General features: G+C 37.1%; 1 protein-coding gene across 39 annotated transcripts in view; it reads right to left on the bottom strand.

Moving 5' to 3' along the window:
• The window catches only part of RAD51B (RAD51 paralog B), a 790,317-nt gene that overhangs the window by 740,517 nt on the left and 22,092 nt on the right, over positions 1 to 27,708 (bottom strand). For 34 of the 39 annotated variants that reach the window (XR_014811022.1, XR_014811030.1, XR_014811025.1 and 31 more), the window contains 3 exons: positions 19,317 to 19,453; positions 7,812 to 7,931; positions 6,120 to 6,303 (listed from right to left, as the gene is read on the bottom strand). Coding sequence is in view for 30 of the 39 variants with exons in the window: in XM_084969574.1 (XP_084825700.1) it covers positions 6,120 to 6,303; positions 7,812 to 7,931; positions 19,317 to 19,453 (441 nt within the window). In the remaining 9 variants the exon portion in view is untranslated. Of the gene's footprint in view, positions 1 to 139; positions 579 to 1,412; positions 2,309 to 3,433; positions 6,304 to 7,811; positions 7,932 to 19,316; positions 19,454 to 27,708 lie in introns of those variants that run through there. The other 5 variants (XR_014811028.1, XR_014811023.1, XR_014811026.1 and 2 more) reach the window with 2 other exon arrangements.

The raw sequence follows: 27,708 nt of genomic DNA, 5'->3' as shown, positions 1-27,708 counted from the left end.
CCATTAAACTGAGAAAAAAACATTTTTATGCTTTTGTCAAATAATAATAAAAAGTTTAACCTTATAATATCTGTCTCACTCAAAGTAAATAAGGCAAGAATAAGAAAATTTGCTGAAAATCACTTGTTAAATCTAGTAGTTTTTTTTTTTTTTTTTTAGGTAGAATCTTTGGGATTTTCTACCATATTGTCTATGAATAAGGACAGTCTTAATTCTTCTTTTTTAATCTGAATGTACTTAAATTCTTTTTCTTGCCATATCACACTGGCTAGGATCTACAGTCCATTGTTGATTGGAAATGGCAATAATGGGCCATGTTTGCCTTATACGTTATCTTAGGAAGAAAGAATTTAACATTTCACCATCAAGTATGATGTTAGCAGAGTCCCCGTTGTGGCTTAGTGGTAATGAACCCAACTAATGTATCCACAAGGATGAAGGTTCAATCCCTGGTCTCACTCAGTGGGTTAAGGATCCAGCACTGCCATGAGCTGTGGTGCAGATGTGGTTTGGATCCCGTGTTGGTGCTGCTGACTGTGGCATAGGTCAGCAGCTATAGCTCCTATTTGAGCCCTAGCCTGGGAACTTCCATATGCCATAGGTGCAGCCCTAAAAAGACAAAAAAAAAAAAAAAAAAAAATGATGTCAGCTATAGGTTTTTAGTAGATGCCCTTTTTCAGGTTGACAAAGTTCCATTCTACTACTGCTTTGCTCAGAGTTTTCTTTATAAATAACTGACGAATTCTGTTCCTTGCTTTTTCCTTCCTGCAGCTACTGAGATAATCTTTTTTTAATGTCTTGATGTGGTAAATATTATATTTTAATGTTGCATTCAAAAATCAACCTAGCATTCCTGAAATAAGCTCTACTTGAGGATGATGTATTACCATTTCTATTTATTGCTGAATTTAATTTGCTAATATTTTGTTAAGGATTTGTATATTTATGATCTTGAGGATCATTGGTCTGTAGTTTTCTTGTAAATTTTCTGGAAGATTTGTAGGGTTGATATTATTTTTCCCTTAAATGTTTGGTAGATTTTACCAGTAAAGCCTTTGGATTTAGAATTTTCTTTGTGAGATTTTTAACTACAAATTCAATTTCTTTAACAAACATAGGACTATCCAGGTTATCTATGTCTTCTTCAGTAAGTTTTGGTAGTTGGTATATTTCAAAGACTTTATCCATTTCATCTAAGTTATCAAACTTATTGAAATAAAGTTGTTCATAACATTCCTTTATTCATTTAATATCTGTAGGACCCACAGTGATATCCTCTCTCTCATTCTTCTTGATATTGCTAATTTGCTTTTCTCTCTTTTTTTCTCTTGGTCAGTCTGAGGAGAGTTTTATCAATTTTATTAATCTTTTCAAAGAAACCACTTTTTATTTCATTGATTCTTTCTCCATTGTTTTCTATTTTTAATTTCACTGATTTATACTTTTATCTTTCTTATTTCCTTCCTTCTGCTTATTTGGGTTTAACTTGTTCTTTTTCTATTTTTTATAAGCTTAGATCACTGATGTGAAAACTTTCTTCTTTTCTATTATAAGAATCTAATTAAACAAATTTCCCTGTAAGCACTGAATTAGCAGCAATCCACAAATTCTGATGATGTATTTTCATTTTTATTTACTTCGTAATGTTTTCTAAGTTCTCTTGTGATTTAATCTTTAAGTCATGATTTATTTAGAAGTGCTTCTGTTTAATTTCCAAATATCTGTGGATTTTCCAGACATGTTTCTGTTACTGATTTCTAGTTCAGTTCTGCTGTTATCAGGAAACATGTTTTTTGCCATTTCAATCATTTAAATAGGTTGAGATTTACTTTATGGCCCCAAATATGGTCTATCTTGGTGACTATCTCATGTGTACCTAAAAGGAATATATATTCTATAGGCATTTGAGTGGAATATTTTATAAATATCAGTTAGATCAAGTTGAATGATTGTTATTCAAGTCTTCTGACTTTCTATTAATTCTATCAATTCCTGAGAAAAGAAGTTGAAATCTCCATGCATGCAAGCACGCTTACATACAGTCTCTTCCATATCTACAGGTTCTGCGTCTACAGATTCAACCAACCATGGATCAAAAATTCTCAGTTAGGAGTTCCCGTCGTGGCGCAGTGGTTAACGAATCCGACTAGGAACCATGAGGTTGCGGGTTCGGTCCCTGCCCTTGCTCAGTGGGTTAACGATCCGGCGTTGCCGTGAGCTGTGGTGTAGGTTGCAGACGCAGCTCGGATCCCGAGTTGCTGTGGCTCTGGCGTAGGCCGGCAGCTGCAGCTCCAATTGGACCCCTAGCCTGGGAACCTCCATATGCCGCGGGAGCGGCCCAAGAAATAGCAACAACAACAACAATAATGCCGAGGGAGCGGCCCAAGAAATAGCAACAACAATAACAACAACAACAACAAAAGACAAAAAAAAAAAAAAAAAAAAAAAAAATTCTCAGTTGGTTGAATACCAGGATACAAAAACCCGCAGGCAAGGAGGACCACCATCTTTTATAAGATAGTTGAACATCCACAGATTTTGCTATCTAAGGGCTTCCTAAAGCAAACCCTTGCAAATAGTGAGGAACAGTTATATATACCATACACAAACATATATATGTGTATATGACAACCAAAATTAAATGCAAATTACATTTTAAGCTTTTTTTCCCACATTTTAAAAGCATTTAAAATTCACTGTAGAGATGGCCAAAAAGCACATGAAAAAATGCTCAACATCACTGATATTAGAGAAATGCAAATCAAAACTACCATGAGGTACCACCTCACACCAGTCAGAATGGCCATCATTAATAAATCCACAAATAACAAATGCTGGAGAGAGTGTGGAGAAAAGGGAACGCTCTTTCACTGTTGGTGAGAATGTAAATTGGTACAACCACTGTGGAAAACAGTATGGAGATACCTCAGAAAACTATACATAGAACTACCATATGACCCAGCAATCCCACTCTTGGGCATATATCCAGACAAAACTTTCCTTGAAAAAGACATATGCACCCACATGTTCACTGCAGCACCATTCACAATAGCCAAGACATGGAAACAACCTAAATGTCCATTGACAGATGACTGGGTTAAGAAGATGTGTTGTATACACACAATGGAGTACTATTCAGACATAAAAAAGAACAAAATAATGTCATTTGCAGCATTGGAAACTAGAGACTCATACTACGTGAAGTAAGTCAGAAAGAGAAAGACAAATACCATATAATATCACTTATATCTGGAATCTAATATAGACACAAATGAACCTTTTCACAGAAAAGAAAAGCATGGACATGGAGAACAGATTTGTGGTTGCTAAGGGGGGGAGGAGAAAGGAGTGGGATGGATTGGGAATTTGGGGTTAATAAATGCAAACTATTACCTTTGGAATGGATAAGTAATGAGATCCTACTGTGTAGCACTGGGAACTAGGTCTAGTCACTTATGATGGAGCATGATGAAGTGAGAAAAAAGAACATATACATGTATGTGTAACTGGGTCACCTTGCTCTACAGTCGAAAATTGACAGAACACTGTAAACCAGCTATAACAGAAAAAATAAAAATCATTATAAATGAAAAAAAAAAAGTTCACTGTAGAGAAATGTTTAAATTCAATGAAGTACTCAACCTACCACCCAGGTTGGTTTTACTCTTTACTCTTATTTGAATGAAAAAAATATCTACAGCATATCAAAATGCCAGGTGTCCAGGCCTTATCTACCATCTCAGATCCACAGCCAAAGAACAGGCTAGAATGCCTGACTTTCTGCCCAATCTTCAAAGGCCATCATTCACTTTTCATAGTTTTACTAAACTGAGATAAATCTCTTCTAATTCCTGGCTCTCTGACAGTATGTAGATCTCTAAAGACTCTTCCCAAGTTTAAGAATCTTAGGAGTTTTTCTTCTTCCTATAAGACGCCAGTGTAAACTGAGTACAGTTCCATTTGATAAGATTCTGCTGTCTAAGGTTATATTTTATTACTATTAGAAATAGTAAATAATATTAAAGAGAGGGTCAAAATAGAGTTAAAAGCAAATGAAATTTAAGTTCACTATAAATACCTGTACGATTAATTCAAGTCCAAGAAGAAAAGCAGTATCTAAATTCATACATTCAAAAATATTTACTGCGTGCCTACTGCATGTTAGGCACTATTCCTGTACTGAGAATAAAGCCATGAACAAAGCAGACAGAATTCCTGTAACCATACTCTGGGGTGGTGGGAACACACAAACAATACATATAACTATGTAATGCTAGAAAGAGAAAACTATGGTGGAGGATAAAGCATAATACATAAAAGAGATGAAGAGACAGGGAGTATGGTTAATACCTATATGGTCAGGGAAGTCCTCACCAACAAGATGACAGGAAAGAATAAATCATATGAAAATAGAGGAAGAATATTCCAGGCTGAGATAGCAAACACTTCTGGGTAGGAAGGTTTGTTGATATGTTTGAGTAAGGACAAGGAGACATCAGGTTTGCTAACTTGAAACGTATAATGAACCAGAAAGCAACAGACTTGTTCCATATGAAGCCATCTATTCAACGTATAGGAAAAAAGCTTAAAAGTTTAAATGAGGTAATTAGGCTAGGAAAATTTTGACATTTCCTAGAAAAGGTAGTTTTCAAAAGCCTTCTAAAAGCAATACTGACTTGTCAGAAAAACCAATACCATACTGTGTTACATAAGTATATATTATATTCTGCATTTACCTCTAAACAGAAAAACAAAGACAGAAGGATATGGGGATACTAAATACCTATTCTTTCAGAAGGCTCAATTAAAAACCAAGAAAACAGAACCCCTTTCTCACTAAAGAAAATAATCACCTCAGAAAAAAATGGAAACACATTAGTCTATAATCATAATTTTAAAACAAATGAATAAATTTTAAAAATTAATTTTCATATTTTACACAAGATTAAGTCAGGCAGCAGTATGAATTAATAAAATATATATATGTTTCCACTCAACAAAGTAATTCTATAAAGTATTTTTAAATTCTCTTATTCATCTTGACCGGGGAAAATATGGATTTTAATGTGTCCTTTTAAGCAACGCTAATTAAATTTAAAAGATAAGCATCACCCTGGATAAAACTTTATAGCACTTGACTTCACTGGGAATTACACTATATAATCCAAAATACAAATTAAAAAGCCATTAAAATATGGAGAACTTTTTGAATACCACATTTCCTCCCTACTTCTTGCTTTGGTTTATAAATCTTAAAGGCTATGTGGTATTTTTTATGTTACAAAGACTCAAGATTTTAATTTTCCAAACAAATATAAAAATCATAAAATCATCACTAAATTTTATCTCAGTTTAAGGAATTTTCCTGTCTTCTGTTGAAATGATGCAATTGAGAAGTCTGACAATACTAAATGTTGGCAAGGCTTCAGAACAAGTTGCACTCTCCCACACACTTAATACTCATGGATGTCTTGTAGCTTACCCACCACAAACCCTTGCAGTACACCTCCACTTCAGATTTGCTGATCTTAATTCCCACTACCGAAAGTCATGCCAACAGTAGTTTTTCAAGACTTCCTTACTTACAATTTCATTACTATCATTCCAAACACACCCTCAGCGTCGACCTCTGGCGTTTGAAGCAAACCAGATCTTACAGTGTACAAAACAGCAGTGAACACAGTACCAATACCTAAACATCAAATACTTATAAAGCTGTCATTTAAAAAAAAAAAAACCGATATAGAAATAGACACAGTCAATTTCATGGAATTTTACTACCTATTACTTATTACTTATCTCAAGGTGACATGAGTATAAAAACATGCACAAAGAGTAAGCAATGAGAGAGAAGAGAAGGAGTGACTAAAGGAACTTTTGAAAACACCATTTAAATCTGCTCTAGGCTCAAACTGTAGAAAGGATAAAATAACCTCAACAGAAGAATAAATTTTAGAAGATGGTGGTTTGCACTATAGCAATTAGCCTGCGCTGCCTTTAAAAAGTCACCTATTTCACATTTCCTTCTAATTATATTACTTGATATTGAAAGTCAATGAACTTAACATAAAAGGAGAAAAAAGAAAGTACAAGGGAAAAAGAGAAAAAGAAAAACTTACTGGGATTGAAAATTCCTCAGCCAAATACTTCAAAGAGGCAGCTTCTCTTGCTAAGAACTTGTTCCTTTCTCTCATGTTGCCCTGAAGTTGTGTATCAAACTCCTTTCTTACCACAGAAGCGACAGAGTCAATAATCACAAGCTTAACTCCTTTTGAAATAATTTCTTCTTCCAAGGATTCAATCCTATAAAAGGAGAATTTATCGATAGTACGTAAATTTAAGGTGTAATTTAATTTTTTAAAGTATAATTTTAAAAAAAGAGCATTGTAAAGGTTACCCAACTTAAAAACAAGTTGTTCTTCCTTAAATTATGGTGATGGCTGCAAATATTCAATAAACATAACTTATTTTCAGCTCTTCTATATATACTGCACTTTTGGAGATAAAGATGTTTTAATGTAGTTTCATGGCTTGGTTTTCCTATGATACTGCTAAAGCTCCAGTTTTAGAAAAAAATTACTTGGGGTAGCCAGTCTCCAAAACTGTCCCCGTGTACTCCCATCTCTTGATATTCACAGCCTTGTGGAGTCCCCTCCCACATTGTACCAGGACTGGTCTATAGACCAATAGGGTATGACAAAATGAAGGTACATCATTTCTGAGAGCAGGTTATAAAAGACTACAGCTTCCATCTCGGGCTCTTTCTCAGAGAATCCACTCTGGGGTAGGCAAGATACCACTGTAGCCAAAAATGTCGCCTGCCACATTAATAAACAAAGGATGTTGAGACCATGAAGACAGCAGCTGCTGCAGCCACCTCGACTATGCATCCTGAGCAAATTTTCAGGATGGAGAAAAACAGTACACTGGCCCTAGAGAGTTAAAGTGTATATCAAAGGAATGATTTTAGTAGGCCCAGACTCTTGCATCTTCCCATACACAGGAAAGCGCTAAATTCCTTAACTCAAGATGTCTGATTTTTCTCTAATTAACAGTAATCTTTTGATGTTCTGACTTTTGATGACCTGGTTTTTGCTGCAGAAACTCCTACATATCCTCGCTTCTCCCTTACCTCCTCAGAGCAGTTCCTCAGAGCTATCTCAGAGGCTGTTTCCTGGGCTTAAGTTCTCAGTATGTTCGCTGAATAAAACATAATTCTCGACTTTCACATTGTGTATTTTTTTTCAGTCAACAACCTGTTCTAAGCAGCCCGATGGAGAAGCCCACATGGTGAGAAATAAGAGGCCTCTGGCTAGCATCCAGGAAAAAACGGAGGTCTTCCAGCAACTACAGGAATTATCCAGAAATTCTCCAAGAGTCTCCAGCCTTAAGTGACCCTTGAGATGACTGTGCCCTGGCCAATAGCTTGAATTCAAGCTCTTGAGCAACCCTGAGCCAGAAATTCCCAGCTAAGCCATTCCCAGATGCCTAACCCTCAAAAACTACGTGAGATAATAGATGTTTACTGTTTTAAGCTGCTAAACTTTAGGGCACTTTGCTAATGAAACAACAAGCAATTAACATACCACTTAATAAGTTAAATCTAAAATATTTCATTCATTTAAATTTTTTTCATTTTTAAAGAAATACTTCAACCAGTAGGTTGTAGTAAATAAAGAAGAACACTGAAATAATTATTTCTCATAATCCTAATATGTAGGAACTTTTTTTTCACTCAGAAGCAGAAAACTTGAAAAACAAAAAATAAATCTTCAAAGTATTACTAAATACCAAAATCTAAAATGACATACCTTTGTAGAACTTCATCACAGCTGAGTTCCCTATAAAGATGAACTTTACTGACTGTCAAAAGTAATTTTTCTTCAGTGCTAAAATATCTGGGAAAACGAGACTCTGCCATCTCAACCAGTCTGTAGAGGAAAAAATAGCACAAACAAAAATAGGCAATATTTTTCTGCCATTTGCAGCAACATGGATGGGCTCAGAGGGCATTATGCTATATAAAATCAATCAGACAAAGACAATACTGTATGATATTTATATGTGGAACCTAAAACAACAAACTAGTGCATATAACAAAAAAGCAGAGTCAGAAATATAGAGAACAAACTAGTAGACTGGGGGGGGGGAAGCAACATACAGGTCGGGGAGTGGGAGGTATAACAGGCTATTGAACTGTTGGAGGCTGCAAGACAGGTTCAAGGATATATTGTACAACACACGGAATACAGCAAATATTTTGTGATAACTATAAATGGAAAGTAATCTTTAAAAAGTGTATTTTAACAATTTAAATAAAAAGTCAAGAGAGTTCCTGTTGTGGCTCAGCAGGTTACAAACCCAACTAGTATCCATGAGCATGCGGGTTCAATCCCTGACCTTGCTCACTGGGTTAAGGATCCAGAGTAGCCGTGAGCTGTGGTGTAGGTCACAGACACAGCTTGGATCCCACACTGCGATGGCTGTGGTGTAGGCCGGCAGCTGAAGTGCCATTCAACCCCCTAGCCTGGGAACTTCCATATGCCACAGATGTGGCCCTAAAAAGAGAAAAAAAAAGGTCAATAATTAAGGCCACACTGCTGAACCTCTAATGAATTTTACCGAGGAAACGCATAAGCCATAAGTAACATGAGAAAAAAAAAAACCTTATCAGTAGAGCAGGTATAAGCAAAATGGCTTCACATACAATTTTCAAATGTAAGCCCTCCTTTAAAAAGAGATTACCAGTCAGAACATGAGCCCAGCAAGGGCTTTAAGAGCTCATCTAATATTGAGCAAGCAATGTCTCTGAGGCTGAATGACAATTTGACTAGCACCTATATGTTTAGTAAATAAGAAAAATGCTTTCACTGTCACAAATGAAATATATGTGAACAAATATAGAATATTATCATTCTAATAATCAGATATCTGTAAATCTTCATGTTTCAGACCAGAAAAACAGGACTTCTCAATTAAAACTTAATACATACAAAACAAATGCTATCAAACAGTTCCTTGGTAAACAGGAAATTGTCTTCTAAGCAATGGATACTGTCCAATATTCCCTTAGTACGCAAAAACTATTTTCTAAACACTGCGTTCTGACCTCAAAGTTAGATCTAATGCATGGAGTAGGCTGAACATTAGAGAGTGATAAGTTGAAACAGACATCACTATCGTCATTAATAATGCAAGACATGGAGTGGTAGTAGAAATTACAAATATTTTTAGTTTAAAAATGTAAACCTTTTTCTTTTCCATAACCCATGGCATGTGGAAGTTCCCAGCCCAGGCATCAAACCATGCCAGAGCAGCAGCCCGAGCCATAGCAGTGACAATGCTGGATCCCTAACCTGCTAAACCACCAGAGAACTCCTAAAAATGTAAATCTGTGAGTGTAACTATCTCTTATTTAAAATGACACTTCATCACCCAAGGGTGACCGGGAGGAAGGACTATAATACTAAAAACATCCTATATTTTAAGTTCCATTTAATGACACAAAGGAATAAAAGACTAGATTTTCATTTCTTTTTTCTTTTTTCTTTTTTTTTTTTTTTTTTTTTTTTTTTTTGCTATTTTAGGGCCGCACCTAGGGCATATGGAGGTTCCCAGGCTAGGGATCAAATCGGAGCTACAGCTGCTGGCCACAGCCACAGCCACAGCGATGCCGGATCCCAGCCACATCTGCGACCTACAGCACAGCTCATGGCAACACTGGATCCTTAACCCACTGATCAAGGTCAGGTATCAAACCCGCATCTTCATGGATCCTAGTCGGGTTCGTTAACCACTAAGCCACATTGGGAACTCCTAGGTTTTCATTTCTATATAGTCAATGAGTTCCAAGAAGAGGCTGAGAATATTAAAGACATAAGTATCTTACATATGCTAACATCAGAAATGAAAGAGAAAAATCTAAAATAGGAAAAGAAAAAAATAAAACTGGTTAATAACATTCCTTAAAAAGTATTTTGAACAATCTGGAGTTCCCGCTGTGGCGCAGCAGAAACAAATCTGACTAGGAACCATGAGGTTGCAGGTTCAATCCCTGGCCTCACTCAGTGGGTTAAGGATCCGGCGTTGCCGTGAGCTGTGGTGTAGGTCACAGACACTGCTCAGATCCCGAGTTGCTATGTCTGTGGTGTGGGCTGGCAGCTGCAGCTCCTATTCGACCCCCTAGCCTAGGAACTTCTATATGCCACAGGAGTGGCCCTAAAAAAAAAAGCAAGAAAAAGAAAGAAAGAAAAAGCATCATTAGCTTGAACAGGAAGAGGAAAAAATTGCTTTAGGAGTAAGGAACAGCACTAAAAGCTGTGTAAGGAGTGAGAACAAAATGGATCAAATGTCCACTTAGAAGTACTTGAGAGGGAGGCACAGGGACTGGGAAAAAAAGAGGAAATGAGGTAAGTGATGAAAGCTGGAAGAAATGAGATGACATTGACAACAGCAGAACAGGCAAATTTTGAGAGTTTGGGGGAAATATGTAAATTTCCTCATTAGGACAGCTATTTGCTGAGTTTAGTGTGAGTCAAAGAAGTCAGCTAAAAAGCTCTGACACTTGAAACCTACAGATGTTTAATAGGATCAGTATGGAAACATCTGCGAGAAAACACAGAAGATACCCAGTTGGTTCAGGAAGCAGACTGAGAGTACCTAACTCACTGGCAACAACATCAGCACAGCTGACAGACAATAATAATTTTCTGCCTCTAACACCAGGCTGGATTTCAACTGAGGCTTGAGTGGTGAAAGGCTCTGGAACTTATTACTGCTCTCACATTCCATTACGGCCCCTCCTAAGGAAGGTGGTCAATGTGTGGACATGAACTAACCTTATTCGTGGTTATCTGCTAAATACTTGTATCAAGTGGTTATTTACATACCAAATATGCTGTCATTTTCTGTAAGTTTCTCCAAATGATTTTTATTTTAGGAAGAATATCTGAAAATATATAAATCAGAAACCCAATGCAAGTGTAGTATTCTATATGCCTCCATTAATCTTAGCAATTTCTTATGCCAATCTCATCATAAAGACCATTTTTGTTTACAGCAAGCAAAAGATCCTATCTTTTGCTCCCAGATATTAATTACATAAAATTTGAAAGCAATGCCATCTAGTGGATATAGTTTTCATAAAAACTATTCCTTTAAAAAAGATACATTTAAGATGCATTCCAGTCAAACTATTACATTGGAGTGAATAGGCAATGAGATCCTGCTGTATAGCACAGGGAATTATATCTAGTCACTTGTCATTACCATTGTGGATCAGTGGTTAACGAATCCAACTAGGAACCATGAGGTTGCGGGTTCGGTCCCTGCCCTTGCTCAGTGGGTTAACGATTCGGCGTTGCTGTGAGCTGTGGTGTAGGTTGCAGACGCGGCTCAGATCCCATGTTGCTGTGGCTCTGGTGTAGGCTGGTGGCTACAGCTCCAGTTTGACCCCTAGCCTGGGAACCTCCATATGCTGCAGAAGTGCCCCAAGAAATGGCAAAAAGACAAAATAAATAAATAATATATCTAGTCACTTGAGATGGAACATGATGGAGGAAAATGTGAGAAAAAGAATATACATATATATTATATATATAAAGAATAAACATATATATATTGTACATATATATAATGTATATACATATATATTATATGTGATGGAACATGATGGAGGATAATGTGAGAAAAAAATATACATATATATTATATTTATATAAAGAATAAACATATATTATACATATATATAACATATACATATATGTTATATATATGTATAATATATATATATACACATATGAATGACTAGGTCACTGCTGTGCAGAATTGACAGAACATTGTAAATCAACTATAATAGAAAAAATAAAAACCTTTAAAAAAAAAGATTCATTCATTCAACAAATATTTGAGGATCTACTATGTGCCAGGCACCATTCTAGATGTTAAGGATATGGCAGTGAGCAACAACAAAACAAAACATCCTTCCTTCATGAAACTTACACTCTACTGAGGAAGACAAACAAATAAATATATATCATATGTCAGATAACAAGTGCTTTAAAGAAAAGTGAATCAGGATAAATAAGGAAAAGATTTTGACAGACTGAAATAATTGCTATTTTATGGAGGGTGATCCAAAAAAAGCCTCTCTTTATTAGGTGATATTTGAGCAAAGGTTTAAGGGAGATAAGAAAATGAACCATGCTGCTATCTAGTGAAATAGCATACAGGAAGAAAGAATTATAGCAAGTGCGAAAGTCCAGATGTAGGAAGACGCCTGGTGTGTTGCAAGAATAACACGTGGCTGGAACACAGGAACCAAGAGGCGGAATGAAAAGAAATAAGGTCAGAGAGCTAGCCAGGGGCCAAGACCACGTAAGATCTTTAGTTCTGAGTGTTTTTTTTTTTTTTTTTTTTAAGTGGAAAATCTGACTGTGAACTCTGAGGTTTCAGGTTCGATCCCTGGCCTCGCTCAGTGGGTAAGGATCCAGCGTTACCGTGAACTGTGGTGTAGGTCACAGATGCGGCTCAGATCTGGCGTGGCTGTGGCTGTGGCTATGGCATAGGACAGCAACCGCACCTCCTATTAGACCCCTAGCCTGGGAACTACCATATGCCACAAGTACGGCCCTAAAAAGCAAAAAAAAAAAAAAAAAAAATTTATTTAGTAAAATGGTAAATCTATGATCAGGGCTGATGTGATCAAACTTTTTTTGGAAAAATTTAGGTGAAATATAGCATCTTAGGTGAAATGTGCCGAAACGTACATTTATGGTTTTTTGTTTTGTTTTGTTTTTGTCTTTTTTTTTTTTTTTTTTTCCATTTCTTGGGCACCTCCCGCAGCATATGGAGGTTCCCAGGCTAGGGGTCTAATCGGAGCTGTAGCCACCAGCCTACGCCAGAGCCACAGCAATGCAGGATCCAAGCCACGTCTGAAACCTACACCACAGCTCACAGCAACGCCGGATCCTTAACCCACTGAGCAAAGCCAGGGATCGAACCTGCAACCTCATGGTTCCTAGTAGGATTTGTTAACCACTGAGCCACGACGGGAACTCCCGTTTATGGTTTATCAAAACTTCTTATACACATGTAATACTTTCCTGTTCATTAATTCAATATGTACTTGCTCAACATTGGGGTACTACCACACATAATAACATGAATCTATTAGTTCCTCACAGATTCCAGAATATTTCAAAGTTTTGCTTTAGTAATTATAAGTACTTATGACTAATTTTCATTATCTATCATAGAAACTCTTCAGAATATCCCTCACCACTAACTCACCTAGACTCAAAAATGATAGGGCAGCTGGGACTGGGAGGAAAATCTACTCAGACTCATAAAACCATCTCAAAAAATGATAAAAGGGAACTTCAAAAAACGATAAAAGGGAATTTATCTCCTCTATTGTTTGCCCCCTGGGTCAATGATCCTGGATTTGTACCAACTAGCAAATAGGTAAATGGTCCTAAGACCACACAAGGTATTCTCTTCAGAATCAGCCACAGTCACGGTGGCCATAGCACTGCATGCCTCTCTCCTGACACACTGGTTCAGAAAGAGGAAGACTCTAGGCAGTTTGGTAGAATTAAAGGGTACCAGCTGTAGAGTATTTGGCACCCTCAGATGTGACATGAATACCAAGTACCAAACTTCTTTCAGATCTAAGCTTGGCCATTGCTTCCACATGGTACCAACACAACATACACCTCTCCTTTGTATACTTAGTTATAATAATTATAATTCTACATTTTTGTGATTATTTGATTAATGTCTTCCTTCCCTGTTGGACTGTATCTTTCTTCCTAGTTTTAAAAGCTCTTCCGATTTCATGACAACACAAGAATGTCCATATCTCTTTTTTTTTTTTTTTGTCTTTTGTCTTTTTAGGGCCGCACCCAAGGCATATGGAGGTTCCCAGGCTAAGGGTCCAATTGGAGCTGCAGCTACTGGCCTACACCACAGCCCCAGCAACATGGGATCCGAGCCTCGCCAGCAAACTACACCACAGCTCACGGCACCTTAAACGGCTCCTTAACCCACTGAGCAAGGCCGGGGATCAAACCTGTGTCCTCATGGATACTAGTCAGATTCATTTCCACTGAGCCACGACGGGAACTTCCTGTTTTCTCTCTTTTCTAAGTCCAGAAACTATCCTCGTCATAGCAGACACTGATAATTACCTACTGATATCCATTCCCACTTCTTCCTTGCTACGGGAACCCCAATTTTACTCAGGCAGTAATGTTAACCAGCCCCATCATGCTTGTTACAACAGTCTTTTCCCCTTACTTTTCCATCCTCCCTTGCATGTAGGGGTGACCAAGTGAGAAATCTGCATAATGATTCCAGAGCATGAAAAGAAAACTGGCAGAGAGGAGGAAGTGGGTATTCTGAAAAAAGTAGATTTTCCTGGTAAAAGACATAATGGGCTCTTTCTCTTCACACTGACTTTAGCACAGAATGGATATAATGCCTAAAATGTATGAGCCCTAGGACTCTGTCATCACTGAGAAGCAGAACCAGTGTCAACAGCCATCTACTCAGGTCTTCTTGTCATGGGGAAAAAACTAACCTCTTGTTTAAGCCACTGTTTTTTAAGTATTCAGTTGCTTGCAAGAGAAAGTTTTCCTACATGATTGACCAAACTTCCCCAAAAACTCCAAACAGGGATCAAGCAGTTTTGCAATAGTGCAAATGAAATATGATCAGGCAGTACAGAGCCCAGCTCCATTCTCTGACCTGCCATGGCAAACTCCAGAAGGCAGTACAAAAACACCCAAGTCTGGCATCTGTACAAAAGGGCACAGGTACTTTTGTTACCACCTGACCACCCTTTTCAAGCCTTGGGAAGAACAGACTAGAAAAGTAAAAACAATAAAAATTTCAACTCATCTTCAAAGGGCTTTCATAATAGTTCCTCATAAATTATGCAACATAATTCCAACAAAAGGGATTAAAATTTTGCCACTCCATTTTCCACCCTGCCTCTGATGTAAATACTAAGTAATATGCACACAGGCAGGAAAAGAGATGAAGGAAAATAATAAATACAGAGAATGCAAAAAGTAGACAATTAGACTAAATGCAAAGACAAAGAAAAACAAGGAAAAATCTCCACAAATTAATTTGGAAAATGTAAACCAGTCCCCACCTCCTGGGTTTTATCTAATTCACTGATAGGGTTTTTAACCTACTCTGAACTGTAATACTGCTAACAATGAAAAAATACAACAGTTTAAGAAGAACATCCTAAACTCAGTTTTGTAAGTGGTGCAAAAAAAGCAAGAATCCAATTACAGTGAATTGAATGGCTGTTATCAGAATAAACTTAATCCTTCAATTCTTTAAGCAAATTCCCTAGGACTTTGTAAGAGCTATTTACCCATTAGCTATTTATTACCTTCCTGGCTTATCAGTTGAAAGATAGTCATGGGCATTTTAAAGAGAACCTTTCACTTGGACAGCTTGAGCGAACCAATATCTTTACCAGCTTTAGCATCAAATATACTTGTGTTCAAATTTCCAGTGTCTGTATCAGCTTTAGTGTCAAATACATTTTAGTATTCTGATTTCCAGTGGTCTCACATGCTTATGCTGCTTTTTTTTTTCATTTTTTTTAATTTATTTTATTTTTTGTATGTGTGTGTCTTTTCTAGGGTTGCATCCATGGCATGTGGAGATTCCCAGGCTAGGGGTCGAATTGGAGCTACAGCTGCTAGCCTACACCACAGCCACAGCAACGCCAGATCCAAGCCTCCTCTGCAACCTACACCATAGTTCACAGCAATGCTGGATCCTTAACCCACTGAGTTAGGCCAGGGATCAAACCCACAACCTCTTGGTTCCTAGTCAGATTTGTTAACCACTGAGCCACGACAGGAACTCCTCCCCCCCCTTTTTTAACTATTTAAGATCCAGATAAGTTCAACACATTACAATTGATCAATATGTCTTTTACCTCCTGCTTTACTGAGATATAATTGACCTATAACATTGTGTAAGTTTAAGTGTAAGGTGTACAATGTGATGACAGCAATATACCTTTTAAGTCTCTTTTAATCCAAGGGTTTCTCCTCTAACTCATTTTTTTTTCTTATCCTGCAAATTATTTGCTGTTTGGTGTGTTGTCTCTCACAGTTTGGATTTTCTGATTGCATCCCTCTGGTGTAATTCCACGTGTTCCTCTCTTCTCTGTATATGTTGTAAACTGGTCATTGGATCTGAAGGCTTGATTACTTTCAGTTTTGATTATTCTTCCACCAGAGGTGCCACAGTGACTGGTTGCCTTTTCATGATGTTAGCAGCCTTTTCTGTTCATGAACTCTTTTTATTCATAACACTTCTGAGGCCAAATGGGTGGGTTTTCTATACTAAGCAATTCTTTGATTCCCTGTGGACACCAACTGGGTGTCCCATAAGTCAATTCAATCCTGACACTAACTACTAGGAGTTAAGTCAGACCCCACAGGTTAAAGGCTCAGACCCACAAGACTGCCCCACTTCAGACGTTCATCCTGAGTTCCAAGCCTCTGGTACTTGAGACCAATCAACTACGAATGAGGAGCAGCACTTTCACAGCACCTCTGTGTGCTCACCAACCCAGAAGCTCTCCAAGCTCTATTGGTTTAGAGGTTTCTGCGGCAACTCCATTCCAGGAGCATGACTGATTAAATGGAATGGCTGGTTGAGCCATTTCTAGTCCTTCTTCCCTCTTCAGAGGTTGGGGAGGTAGAGCTGAAAGTTCAAACCTATAATGACATGACTGATTCCTCTGGCAACCAGCTCCCATTAGATGCACTCTAGGGACCCACCGAGAGCCATCTCATTAGCGTAAACTCAGCTATGGTTGAAAGGGGTTAATTACGAAAAACAAATGATGCTCCTCTAAGCGCTGTCACTCAGGAAATTCCAGAGGATTTTCTGGAATTTCTTTTGCCAGGAACCAGGATGATGACACAATATATTTTTCTTTTTATATCACAATATTCCATGCCCAGATCCATTAGATTATTGGCATTTATAATTTGGTGATATTCTATCATTCCTTCTTCATTTATTATGGAATACTTCTATAAAAAGACATATTTATTACTCAGTAATCCAGTTCATATAAAAAAAGGGAGATTAAAAAAAGGAAATCAAGCATTTAACTCATTTTCAAAACAGTAGGTTGCTTCTCTGGAATTTTCCAATGGTCATCAATTTGTTGCTTTTCATTTCTTAAATATCATAGACTCGTGTGTTTTAATCCATGTCTATTACATTATTATCGTATTGGTTCTCAATTTGTTTCATCTTTGGCCAGTGGGAGCTCTTCAGGTTGACTCCTGAGTCCTTCTGACACTCCTTTAAAGTAGGCTTTGATAGCTTTCTTGCTATCTGATAAGGTGTTGCAGACTCAACTTAAAAACTTTCTAATACTCTGTTTATCTTTGGAGTGAATAAATCTTTCATCTTTGACTTAAAAAAAAAAAAAAACACACACACAGAAAACAAAAAAAAAACTTCTTGCTCCTGCTCCATAGCCAGAATCAGCCACTCCCCCAGGAACCCTCACTCCTTTTATGGGAAATGGTATCTGGATTTCATGATCTGAGAGCAATACCTGACAATTCCTTCTTTTATCTTACATTTTCTGAGCAGTTGGTATGTGTCTGTTTCTGGATTTGGCTTTGAAGATACAAAGATGTAACACAAACTCAAAGAGCTAACATACTAGTGGCATACGCTTAGAAAGAACAGATAGTCAAGACATGCAGAACAGGGAGTTTCCGTCATGGCGCAGGAGAAACAAATCCAACTAGGAACCATGAGGTTGCGGGTTCGACCCCTGGCCTCGCTCAGTGGGTTAAGGATCCAGCACTGCCATGAGCTGTGGTGTAGGTTGCAGAGAAGGCTTGGATCTGGCATTGCTGTGGCTGTGGTGTAGGCCAGCAGCTGTAACTCCGATGAGACCCCTCGCCTGGGAACCTCCATATGCCACGGGTGCGGACCTCCATATGCCACGGGTGCGGCCCTAAAAAGACAAAAAAAGAAAAACCCAAAAACAAAAAGATGTAGAACAAAGCAAATAAGCTCTAGCCAAAATAATCCATTTGGAATTCATCTGGTCAGGTCATATACTTTGATCTTTGTAGTTGAGAAATGAGCAAGATTCACTGTGACATAATTAGAGGAAGACCCAAAAGATTATGCCTATACTGTAACTTGGCTAAGAAAACAAAACTGAAACTGTCTCCAGATGTAAAAAGCACTCCTGTTTATGAATGTCAATCAGAGCAGGGGAAGACAGGGCCAGACTTATCTTCAGGTGTAGAGAATTACACAAATAACCAAGTGCCTTTCTCACAGAACCGTAACAGTCCTTGCCAGAGTAATGAGGTCTTTCTAAGTAGGTATATACTTATTATCAGTGTGTCCCTTGCTTTTAAACCACACTATTTCAAAAATTAAAATATTTTTCAATCAAAAAATGTTTTCAGGAGTTCCTGTTGTGGCTCAGTGGGTTACAAACCCAACTAGTATCCATAAGGACGCGGGTTCAATCCCTGGCCTTGCTCAGTGGGTTAAAGGATTTAGTGTTGCCGTGAGCTGTGGTATAGGTCACAGACATGGCTCAGATCCCACGTTCCTGTGGCTGTGGTGCCGGCCGGCAGCTGCAGCTCCAATTCAACCCCTAGCCTGGGAATTTCCATGTGTTGTGAGTGTGGCACTAAAAAGACGAAAAAAAAAAAAGTTTTGAAAATTGCAATTTTTCCACTCACTAATACTTTACTACCAACTAGAAATTATTTACAAAGCAGCTTATCTTTTGTATTTCTTATTAATTTTCTCTCTTCTCCATTTTCTACTTACATTCCTTCCTCTATTTCTTAAACTTGTTTCTTTCTTTCTGCAAAACACATCTTATCCAGAAACCCCACTTAAATCAGTAAGAAAAGAAAAGACAAAAAGAAACTGCTTCCTGTGTCAATTTTAAAAGGAAAACTCCAAAAGAAAGAAAAAAAAAGGGGAGTGGGGAGTTCTTGATGTGGTACAATGGGTTAAGAACCTGGCATTGCCACAACGGTGGCATAGGTCATAGCTCTGGCTGGGATTCAGTCCCTGGCCTGGGAACTTACATATGCTATGGGGACAGCCAAAAAAGAAAAAAATAAATAAATGATAAAAGGAAAATTTATTTAAAACAGTATCTAACATTCTGTATTCTCAAAAATAAAAAGTAAATGTTAACTTGTCTATATATGTTATATGCTATATATGTTACAAAAATAAGCATTATAATGGACAAAAATAAAATCTCCTACCTTTCAGCACTAAATGCTGACTCTGTGTCAATGTATACAACAGCTCCTTCTAATCCTCCCATGTCAATAGGTAATGTAGCCAAAATGCTCATCATTATACAAAACTGAGTTTTCCCACAACCCGGTGGACCTGTGATCTAAAAAAAAAAAAAAAAAAGAAAAAAAGAAAAAATGTTATTTGTATAAACATTACAATCTAGTCAAAGCAAAATCCTTTTAAGAATTACCATGTTGGGAGTTCCTATTGTGGCTCAGCAGGTTACAAAACTGACTACTATCCACGAGGAAGTGGGTTCAATCCCTGGTCTTGCTCAGTAGGTTAAAGATCTGGCGTTGCCATGAGCTGCAGCGTAGGTGGCAGACTCAGCTCAGATTTGGTGTTCCTGTGGCTGTGGTGTAGAAGAGCAGCTAAAGCTCTGATTCAGCCCCTAGCCTGGGAACTTCCATATGCCCCAAGTGCAGCCCTAAAAAAACAAAAAACAAAACAAAAAAGGAAAAAGAAAAGAAAAGAACTGCCACATATAAAGCCCAATTAACCTGGGTCCCCAGAGAGAACATTCTAATACACCCTTTGTATATAATAAATTACTTCTCCCTTATTCATCTGGATTGGTACTGGTTATGCATCATCCTTGGGATATGAAAAAACAGTCACCCAAATCAGCCTCTCTGTTCTGTAGTTCAGATAAAAAACTTTGGTTGAGAAGGGCTGGAGCATTCATTTATACGTTTACACCTTGAGGCCTATACCTTTTCCTCATTAAGATATTTATAGAAAGATCTTGAAAATATTTAAGAGCTTTAATAATGGGTTTAGCATTTGTTATAAATTGGTCTTTCAAAACAATTCTGTACTAGCCCTGTTAAAAGGTACTTTGATCTTTACTCTTAAGAGTAAAGCATTTGGAAGTAACAGATATTGATGTATACAATTTCAAAATTTCAAATTTGGTTCAGCCAAAAAAAAAAAAAAAAAACCACAATGACAGTGTGGGGAGGTGGACGTGTGTGTATAGAAGAGAGATAAAAATGAGACAAAATTCAATAACTGCTAATCTAGGTGATTCATACTTTGAGGCGTATATTTTAAATTTTTAGTTAGTGGAAAGCTATTTTGAGACTATAAAATTTGAAAACAAGAGGGTATAGATATCACAGACATATTTGAGTCTGACAAGAAGTAGTTAAAAAATTAATTTAAAATATTAAAAATATCCCCTTTTAACATGATATTTGTCATCCTGGCTGTGGCATCCAAATTTTAAGAATCAAAACACTACCCCTTTGGTGAGAATAGCCTTAATGAAAAATTTTCCAAAATAGGAAGAAGGGAAAAGAATTAGGAGAAAAGGAGGTAAGAAGAAAATCTCAGAAATGAACAAAAATCCAAGCTAAGACTGAGGCATACTATAAATCTGAAAAAACTCTCAGATACAATATGAAGTGGGAAGAAACAAGAAAGGATGACCCATGCATCCAAGCCAGTTAGGCCTGTGGTTCTCATTAGAATAGTGAGCATTAGAATTGCCGGGCAAGCTTGTTAACTAGCATTTCTGGTTAACAGTAGGTCTGGGATAGGGCCTGAAAATTTACAGTTTCTAGTAAGTGGACACCGATGGCTGCTCTACATTTGAAAACCACTATTTTAGAATTTAGACTAAAGGTAAACTTCATTTATCAAAGCTTAACATTAAAAAAACAAAGGCTCACAAGTTAGAAACCATGTGCTGATTTATAATCTATAAAATAATGATTTAGACTTCTAGGATAAATAATTTCTGCTAGCAATACAGTTTGCCAGACCATGAGTGATCAGTGAAAACTCCAAGTTCTTTGATTACATACTCGGACAAACAAGCAAAATATTAGTATGATCCTCCAATATATGCATATGTATTATAAATACACAATTTTAGTAGTATGTTCTATCCAGTATAAAACAAACATAAAATAGGGATTTAAAAAAGAATAAAAGATTATAAGAATTTTAAAAGTTTCATATCTTATATATTAATTGCATAGATCTTTTCACTCTCATAAAAACTTAGTAACAGCTTTAGTGGAGCAAAGATAATAATGAAAATAAATAAAACTATGTACATTGTTATTTACATAGTGACTTAAATCATTTATAATTCAGTAACTGAAATGTCAGGTCCTAAGTTCTGCTTATTTCAGTACTTAACTGTAATGTCTGTGTAGTTCAGAAAGGGATAATTATAAAAATGCAAAGATTGAAATTAAAGAAATACATCATTTGTTGTACTGACTAAATCACTTTTTTCAATACCTTCTTCAATCATCAGAAGTTGTGTTTTTGTTTTTTAATTTTGGCTAATAAATTTCCATCTTCCTTCATGTCAATTAACTGTTCTTGCAATTAATGAAAATATACTGTGTTTTAACATTTTTAACAATTGGTTTCAAAATCAAATGAAACTATTTGGAAGATTTTTCAACAGTGTAGAAAATACTGTTAAACTTCAAAATACAGATAGTAAATTCTTCCTAAGATATACACATCTTTGCCAACAATCATTACATGATAAAAGAAACATTTCCAAGCAGTGATTTGAAAAACACTCTGTATTTTGATATCTGACTTTTAAAAAGCAATTACCTTCTCACTCATTGTAAAAACATCACCTTTACTTTGAAGGGATGGAGTAAGAGTGCCCCATTGGTTGGTTGATTGTGTGATTTTCCAATGTGCTAGGGAGAATCATTACACAGCCACTTATCATACAAAAAGGGTCAGCAAATTTGACATATTGTTTTCATTTAAAAAATGTTTTGGAGTTCCCATTGTGGCTCAGCAGTTAACAAATCTGACTAGCACCCACGAGGACACAGGTTTGATCCCTGGCTTCGCTCAGTGGGTTAAGGATCCAGTGTTGCTGTGAGCTGTGGTGTAGGTCGCAGACGTGGCTCAGATCCTGCATTGCTGTGGCTGTGGTGTAGGCTGGCAGCTACAGCTCCGATTGGACCCCTGGCCTGGGAACCTCCATATGCAGCAGGTGCGGCCCTAAAAAGCAAAAATAAATAAAGAAACAAAAATTAAAAAATTTTTAAAGTTTCACTCATCTTTAAACTCAACAGTCTTTTACAATCTTTGCTGTGAGATGATTAGTCATGGAAAGATGACTTTCACGGTCACTCCTCATTTCATTACAGAGCACTATAAAGAGTTCATACTTTGCCAATCAGGTTTTTATAAAAAATTAACAACACTGTTACATCCTGAAGCACTCTTCACACATCTGACATCAATCTTTGTGTTGCTATAGACTGCCTAGGGATGATGCAACAGAAAAATTCAAATGCAGAGAACATCCATGAACCCACCACCTAGACTCTGAAACTGCCATTTTATTATTACTATATGATAGTACAGTATACTCCACTGTACTGTCCATCAATCTGTCCCTCTCTCTATTCATCAATCCACCTTAGATGTTTTTAAACACAGTTCAAAGTCAGTCAAAGACATCAATGTACTTTATCCTAACAGTTCATGCAAATATCATTAACCTGAGTTTAGTGTGGATGACTTTTTTTCTTTTAAGGTAAACTTTACACACAATGCAATGCACAAATCTTGAGTGTACCATTTAATGAGTTCCAGATGTATATACATATGCAACCTAAACAGCTATCAAGTCAGAACATTACCATTACTGCCAGGAAATTCCCTCATAAACATTGTTTTATATTCAAGAAGTTCTTTGTTTTTAAGACTATATCTTCATTGCTACATCTTTACTTTTGTATTATAAACATTGTTTTATGCTCAAGAAGTCCTTTGTTTTTAAGACTATATCTTCATTGATACATCTTTACTTTTGTGGCCCCAAAATAATTTAGTTCATGTATTTCATTCTTAAAGCAGAATCTAGCTAATATGATCATTTGGGCCATGCTAGAAACTTCTGTACTTTAATTTTACAACATCCTTCCGCAATGAATAACTTATTTTAACTCTTGATGTTTCGAATCATCTGCAATGAGTTCTACCTGGAAGTATTTATTCACAAAATAATCCATTAAGTTGTTGCCATGTTTCCTATGTCTTATTTCATCTATTTTACCGTAACTGGAATAGCAGGGTGTCCCTAATGATTTTTCCCCCCTTTGGCTTCATCCATAGTATAAGGAAGTTCCTAGGCCAGGGATCCAACCCAAGCCACAGCAGTGACCCAAGCCACAGTACTGACAACGTTGGATCTTTAACCCACTGAGCCACGAGGGAACTCTTGTTCCAAAAGTTATTAACAATGTATTACATTTGGTCTTTTGCTATTAAGACACCCTGAAAGAGGTTTTTAAATACTTATCATTAATTTTAGTGAAATTTTTCTAAAAGTTCCCGTCGTAGCTCAGTGGAAATAAATCTGACTAGCATCTGTGAGGATGCAGGTTCGATCCCTGGCCTCACTCAGTGGGTTAAGGATCCAGCGTTGCCGTGAGCTATGGTGTATATTGCAGAGGTGGCTCGGATCCCGCATTGCTGTGGCTATGGTGTAGGCCGGCAGCTATAGTTCTGATACAACCCCTAGCCTGGGAACTTCCATGTGCTATAGTGCAGCCTGAAAAGACCAAAAAAAAAAAAAAAAAAAAAATTCTGCATATTGAATATGAATCACATGACTTTAAGTGTCATTGAAAAACTTAGGGAAGTGTGTCTTTCTGTGATGTGTGTTTCTTAACTCTGACACCTTTCTATTATCATCAGCCAGTATTTCAAGGGACAAAAAAAAAACAGGGAAAGTTCCATTATTTACAATAATGGATATAATTTCATATGTCAAAATGTCTTCTTTATAATTTCAACTTGGGGGATGTCTTCACAGATGAGATTAGAATTGTCAGTGATTTTTACTTCGTTAATCATGGCTGAATCATCAGCTCTGACTTTCACATGCATGTAGTTCACTTCTGCTCACACTATTAGTATTGCCTTCAATACACACTTCCTTTGCAGGAATTTTTATGCCATTTGTCTGTTTTGTGAGATCTGATTTATTTAAACCCAAAATCCATCTGGCTAGGTACATGTAGAACTATAATTCATTACAATATGTTGAAAATAAAGGCACAAGCAAGGTGCCTTGGTCAACCTTCTGGAATCTTTCCTCTAGGACTATACCTGATACATGACAGTCTAACATATACACCAAGTGAGGATGTCAGTGTCAACTCCTATATTAAACATCCATTAAGTTTATTTCATGTTTTAGATTGAAATACCAATAAAAGTTCTAATATTTTCTCCCCACAACCTAATGGACCATTTCACTCTTTGGAGACTGACAGTTTTGAAAAGCTCAAAAACTTTTCATGGACCTTTTATCATTATCAAAGACAACATAGATCAAATTAATCACAAGGTATCACAGCAAAGGAAACTTCCATCAATAAAAGTTGAAAGCGGACTTTGGGGAGTTCCCATTGTGGCTCAGCAGTAACAAACCCAACTAGTAGCCATGAAGATGTGGGGTTGATCCCTGGCCTCGCTCAGTGGGTTAAGGATCGGGTGTTGCCGTGAGCTGTGGTGTAGCTCACAGACACGGCTCAGGTTTGGTGTTGCTGTGGCTGTGGTATCGGCCAGCAGCTGTATCTCCAATTTGACCCCTAGCCTGAGAACTTCCATATACTGTGAGTGTGGCCCTAAAAAGACAAAGAAGGAAGGAACAGAGGGAGGGAAGGAGGAAGAAAGGGAGGGAGGGAGGAAGGAAGAAAAGAAAGGGGATCCTGAAAATGAGAAATGATGACTGTTCAGAGTGCTAATGGAGGAACAAAGGACTGCCTTTCTATACATACTATCTACATGCCATGTTTTAGATATGTTCTAAGATCAGATTTAATAAGCTTAAACCCATGAAATAAATGCTTTGTGATTTTTTTAGTGGAAAGATGAAACAAGCCTTCAATTTAAAACAAAATTATTATTTAAAATTTTATAAGATGTTATATATGAAAATATTCAGTAAAGTATCAAACACCATGAAAACGTAAGGTTTTATCTTATTATTCCATCTTCAAAAAAAAAATCTGAAGTTAAAAAGTGCAACTGGGGAGTGTCTGCAGTGGCTCAGCGGGTCCATTGTCTCTGTGAGGATGCAATTAAATCTCTGGCCTCACTCAGCGGGTTAAGGATCCAGTGTTGTCGCAAGCTGGGGTGGGTGTAGGTTGCAGATGCAGCTCGAATCTGGTGTTGTCACGGCTGTGGTATAGGCCTGCAGCTCTGAGTTGATGCCTAGCCGAGAACTTCCACATGCCATAGGCATGGCTATAAAAATAATAAAAATAAAAATTTTTTAAAGTGCAACTGATATTTTACCTGCTTCATTATTTTTATGTGCTGATCAGTACAGCCGTGAGAAAAGTAGAATATCATGTGAATAACACAAGATTTCTGGGTTCACGTGGTTTTTGTATGCTTTCTTTCCTTTACATTAGAATTTGGATATTAACATTCTTTTAAAGCTATAATTTCTAATTCTTTAGCAATTTCAGATCCTTTCAATATATTTTCCCTCTCTTTCTAGCCTCAAAAAAAAATATGCTATATGCAATTTTTATGGGCTGGCTGGGATTATATTTCATTATTTTTTCAGGTTTACTTAGTGGGTTAAAACATTTCAACATTAATAATTTTTAGCTTCAGATAGTTTAGCTTTGAATTCTAGCAGCCAAACCACAAAATTTCAAATTGTGTTCAGTTCCCAGGTTCAGCTCCAACGGTGGTTAGAAAGAGAAAACATGCCAAACCAGAACAGTCTAAGTGATTTGCTTCTTGGAAACTCAGAGTGAATACACCATTTACACATGGAAGACACTAGTAAAATACAATTAGCTTCATATAGTCAGAGCCTGAGTTCCAACAATCCTGCCTGAGAAATGCAAAAGAAAGAAAACAATCAATAGTGAAGATCACTAAAATACAAGGAAGCAAATATTAACAACTGGTTTCAAGAGGAAAGAGAATCACTACCAAGAAAAGAGTCTAATTGTACTAAAGTAAAAGTGAAGCCTAGTCATAAAGAGATTAAGTGGTAGAGATCAATGTGACACCGGACCTAAAATCTTACAAAATCTTGCAAAGTAACTCTTCTCTACATTCAAAATGGGGGCAAGAGGATGGGACATGCCGCCAGGCTAATACTTTGCAGAGAAAATTTAAGGACTGCCTGGTTCAGATCTGAGAAAAGAGCATGTGGAAACTTCTTATCTTTTTAACAACCCCTTTCCCCTAGCATCTACGATTAGGTCTTCAGACCTACAGAATTATTTTTTAAAATAACTCTCTGAATCCTAAAACAAACAAATAAATAAAAAGCCAACAATCTCAGAAGGGCCAGGGAGCCCTTTGCCTTGTGAAAGAAACCCTGATCTTAAATTTCTTTATAGCAAACTGCGTGGAAGATTTTACACCTTGGATTCTCTCCACCACTTCTTACTCCATACTGGCAAATGCTGTTTTTGAAGTAAATGGGAAGGGGAGGAAAAAAATAAGGGAGGGGAACAGAGCAGTAAAAAGCAGGAAGACAAGGAAGTGACAAGCACACAAGCTTCACAGTAAAAAAAATAAAAAATTAAAATGCCAAGGGATATAACCATTTATTTAATAATCATACAACCATATAAAAGACTCTATAAAACATTTATGGAGAAAGATGCTCATTTCTAAATCAGGAAGAGAATGAAGAATTAGGGAAACAGTGATCCAATCAACCACATATGCTAAACTTCTGTATTTGGACAGAGGCCTGGTTATCTTATCTTTCAAAACACTGGGCAGGATAAACGAATCACATCAGCAGATTATGTTCAAGGAACAAGCAATCAGAAATCTCTCCCTAGTTTTCCTGCTGTGCATTTGCTACACACGCAACAGACCAGAACCCAGAACCTGACCACAGCTTGAAGGAGATGAGACCCACCTTGGCAGACCTACAGACCCATGAGCAAGAAAAATTGTTTGCTGCTATTGTAAGCAGAGTAAACAGCCAAAATTGACTGATAGAGCATTTACATCTTATACTTCGCTGTTCATGCACTTCTATACAAGCCAAGGTCCTTACGGACATTTCAGTTTACAAGCCCTGACGTATTGGCTCCGGTGATCTCTAGACCACAGCCCACACTGCGAATGAGAAAAAAAACTGAAATATTTAATTGTTCTGAGGAAAAATCAGGAAGCCAAAATAGGACGCTGGCATCCTGCCTCTATCTTTTGGGGATGGTAGGGTAGTCACTTCCAAAACAAAACCACCCCACTTAAGGAGGACACCTGGTCTCCTTAAATCATGAACAAAGCATAGAAATGACTTAGGAAGCATAAGCAATGTAGACAAGGGCTATATTTTTTCTAATTATTGAGAGCAAGGAT

This window comes from Sus scrofa, chromosome 7 (assembly GCF_054392235.1).
Source record: "Sus scrofa isolate SSC_HxYL_T2T_F1_AM1 chromosome 7, Sscrofa_HxYL_maternal_Yorkshire_Landrace_v2.0, whole genome shotgun sequence".
In the NCBI taxonomy this organism is placed as follows: domain Eukaryota; kingdom Metazoa; phylum Chordata; class Mammalia; order Artiodactyla; family Suidae; genus Sus; species Sus scrofa.
The sequence above is the reverse complement of the archived record's forward strand: the minus strand, read 5'-3'. Positions and strand labels throughout refer to the sequence as shown.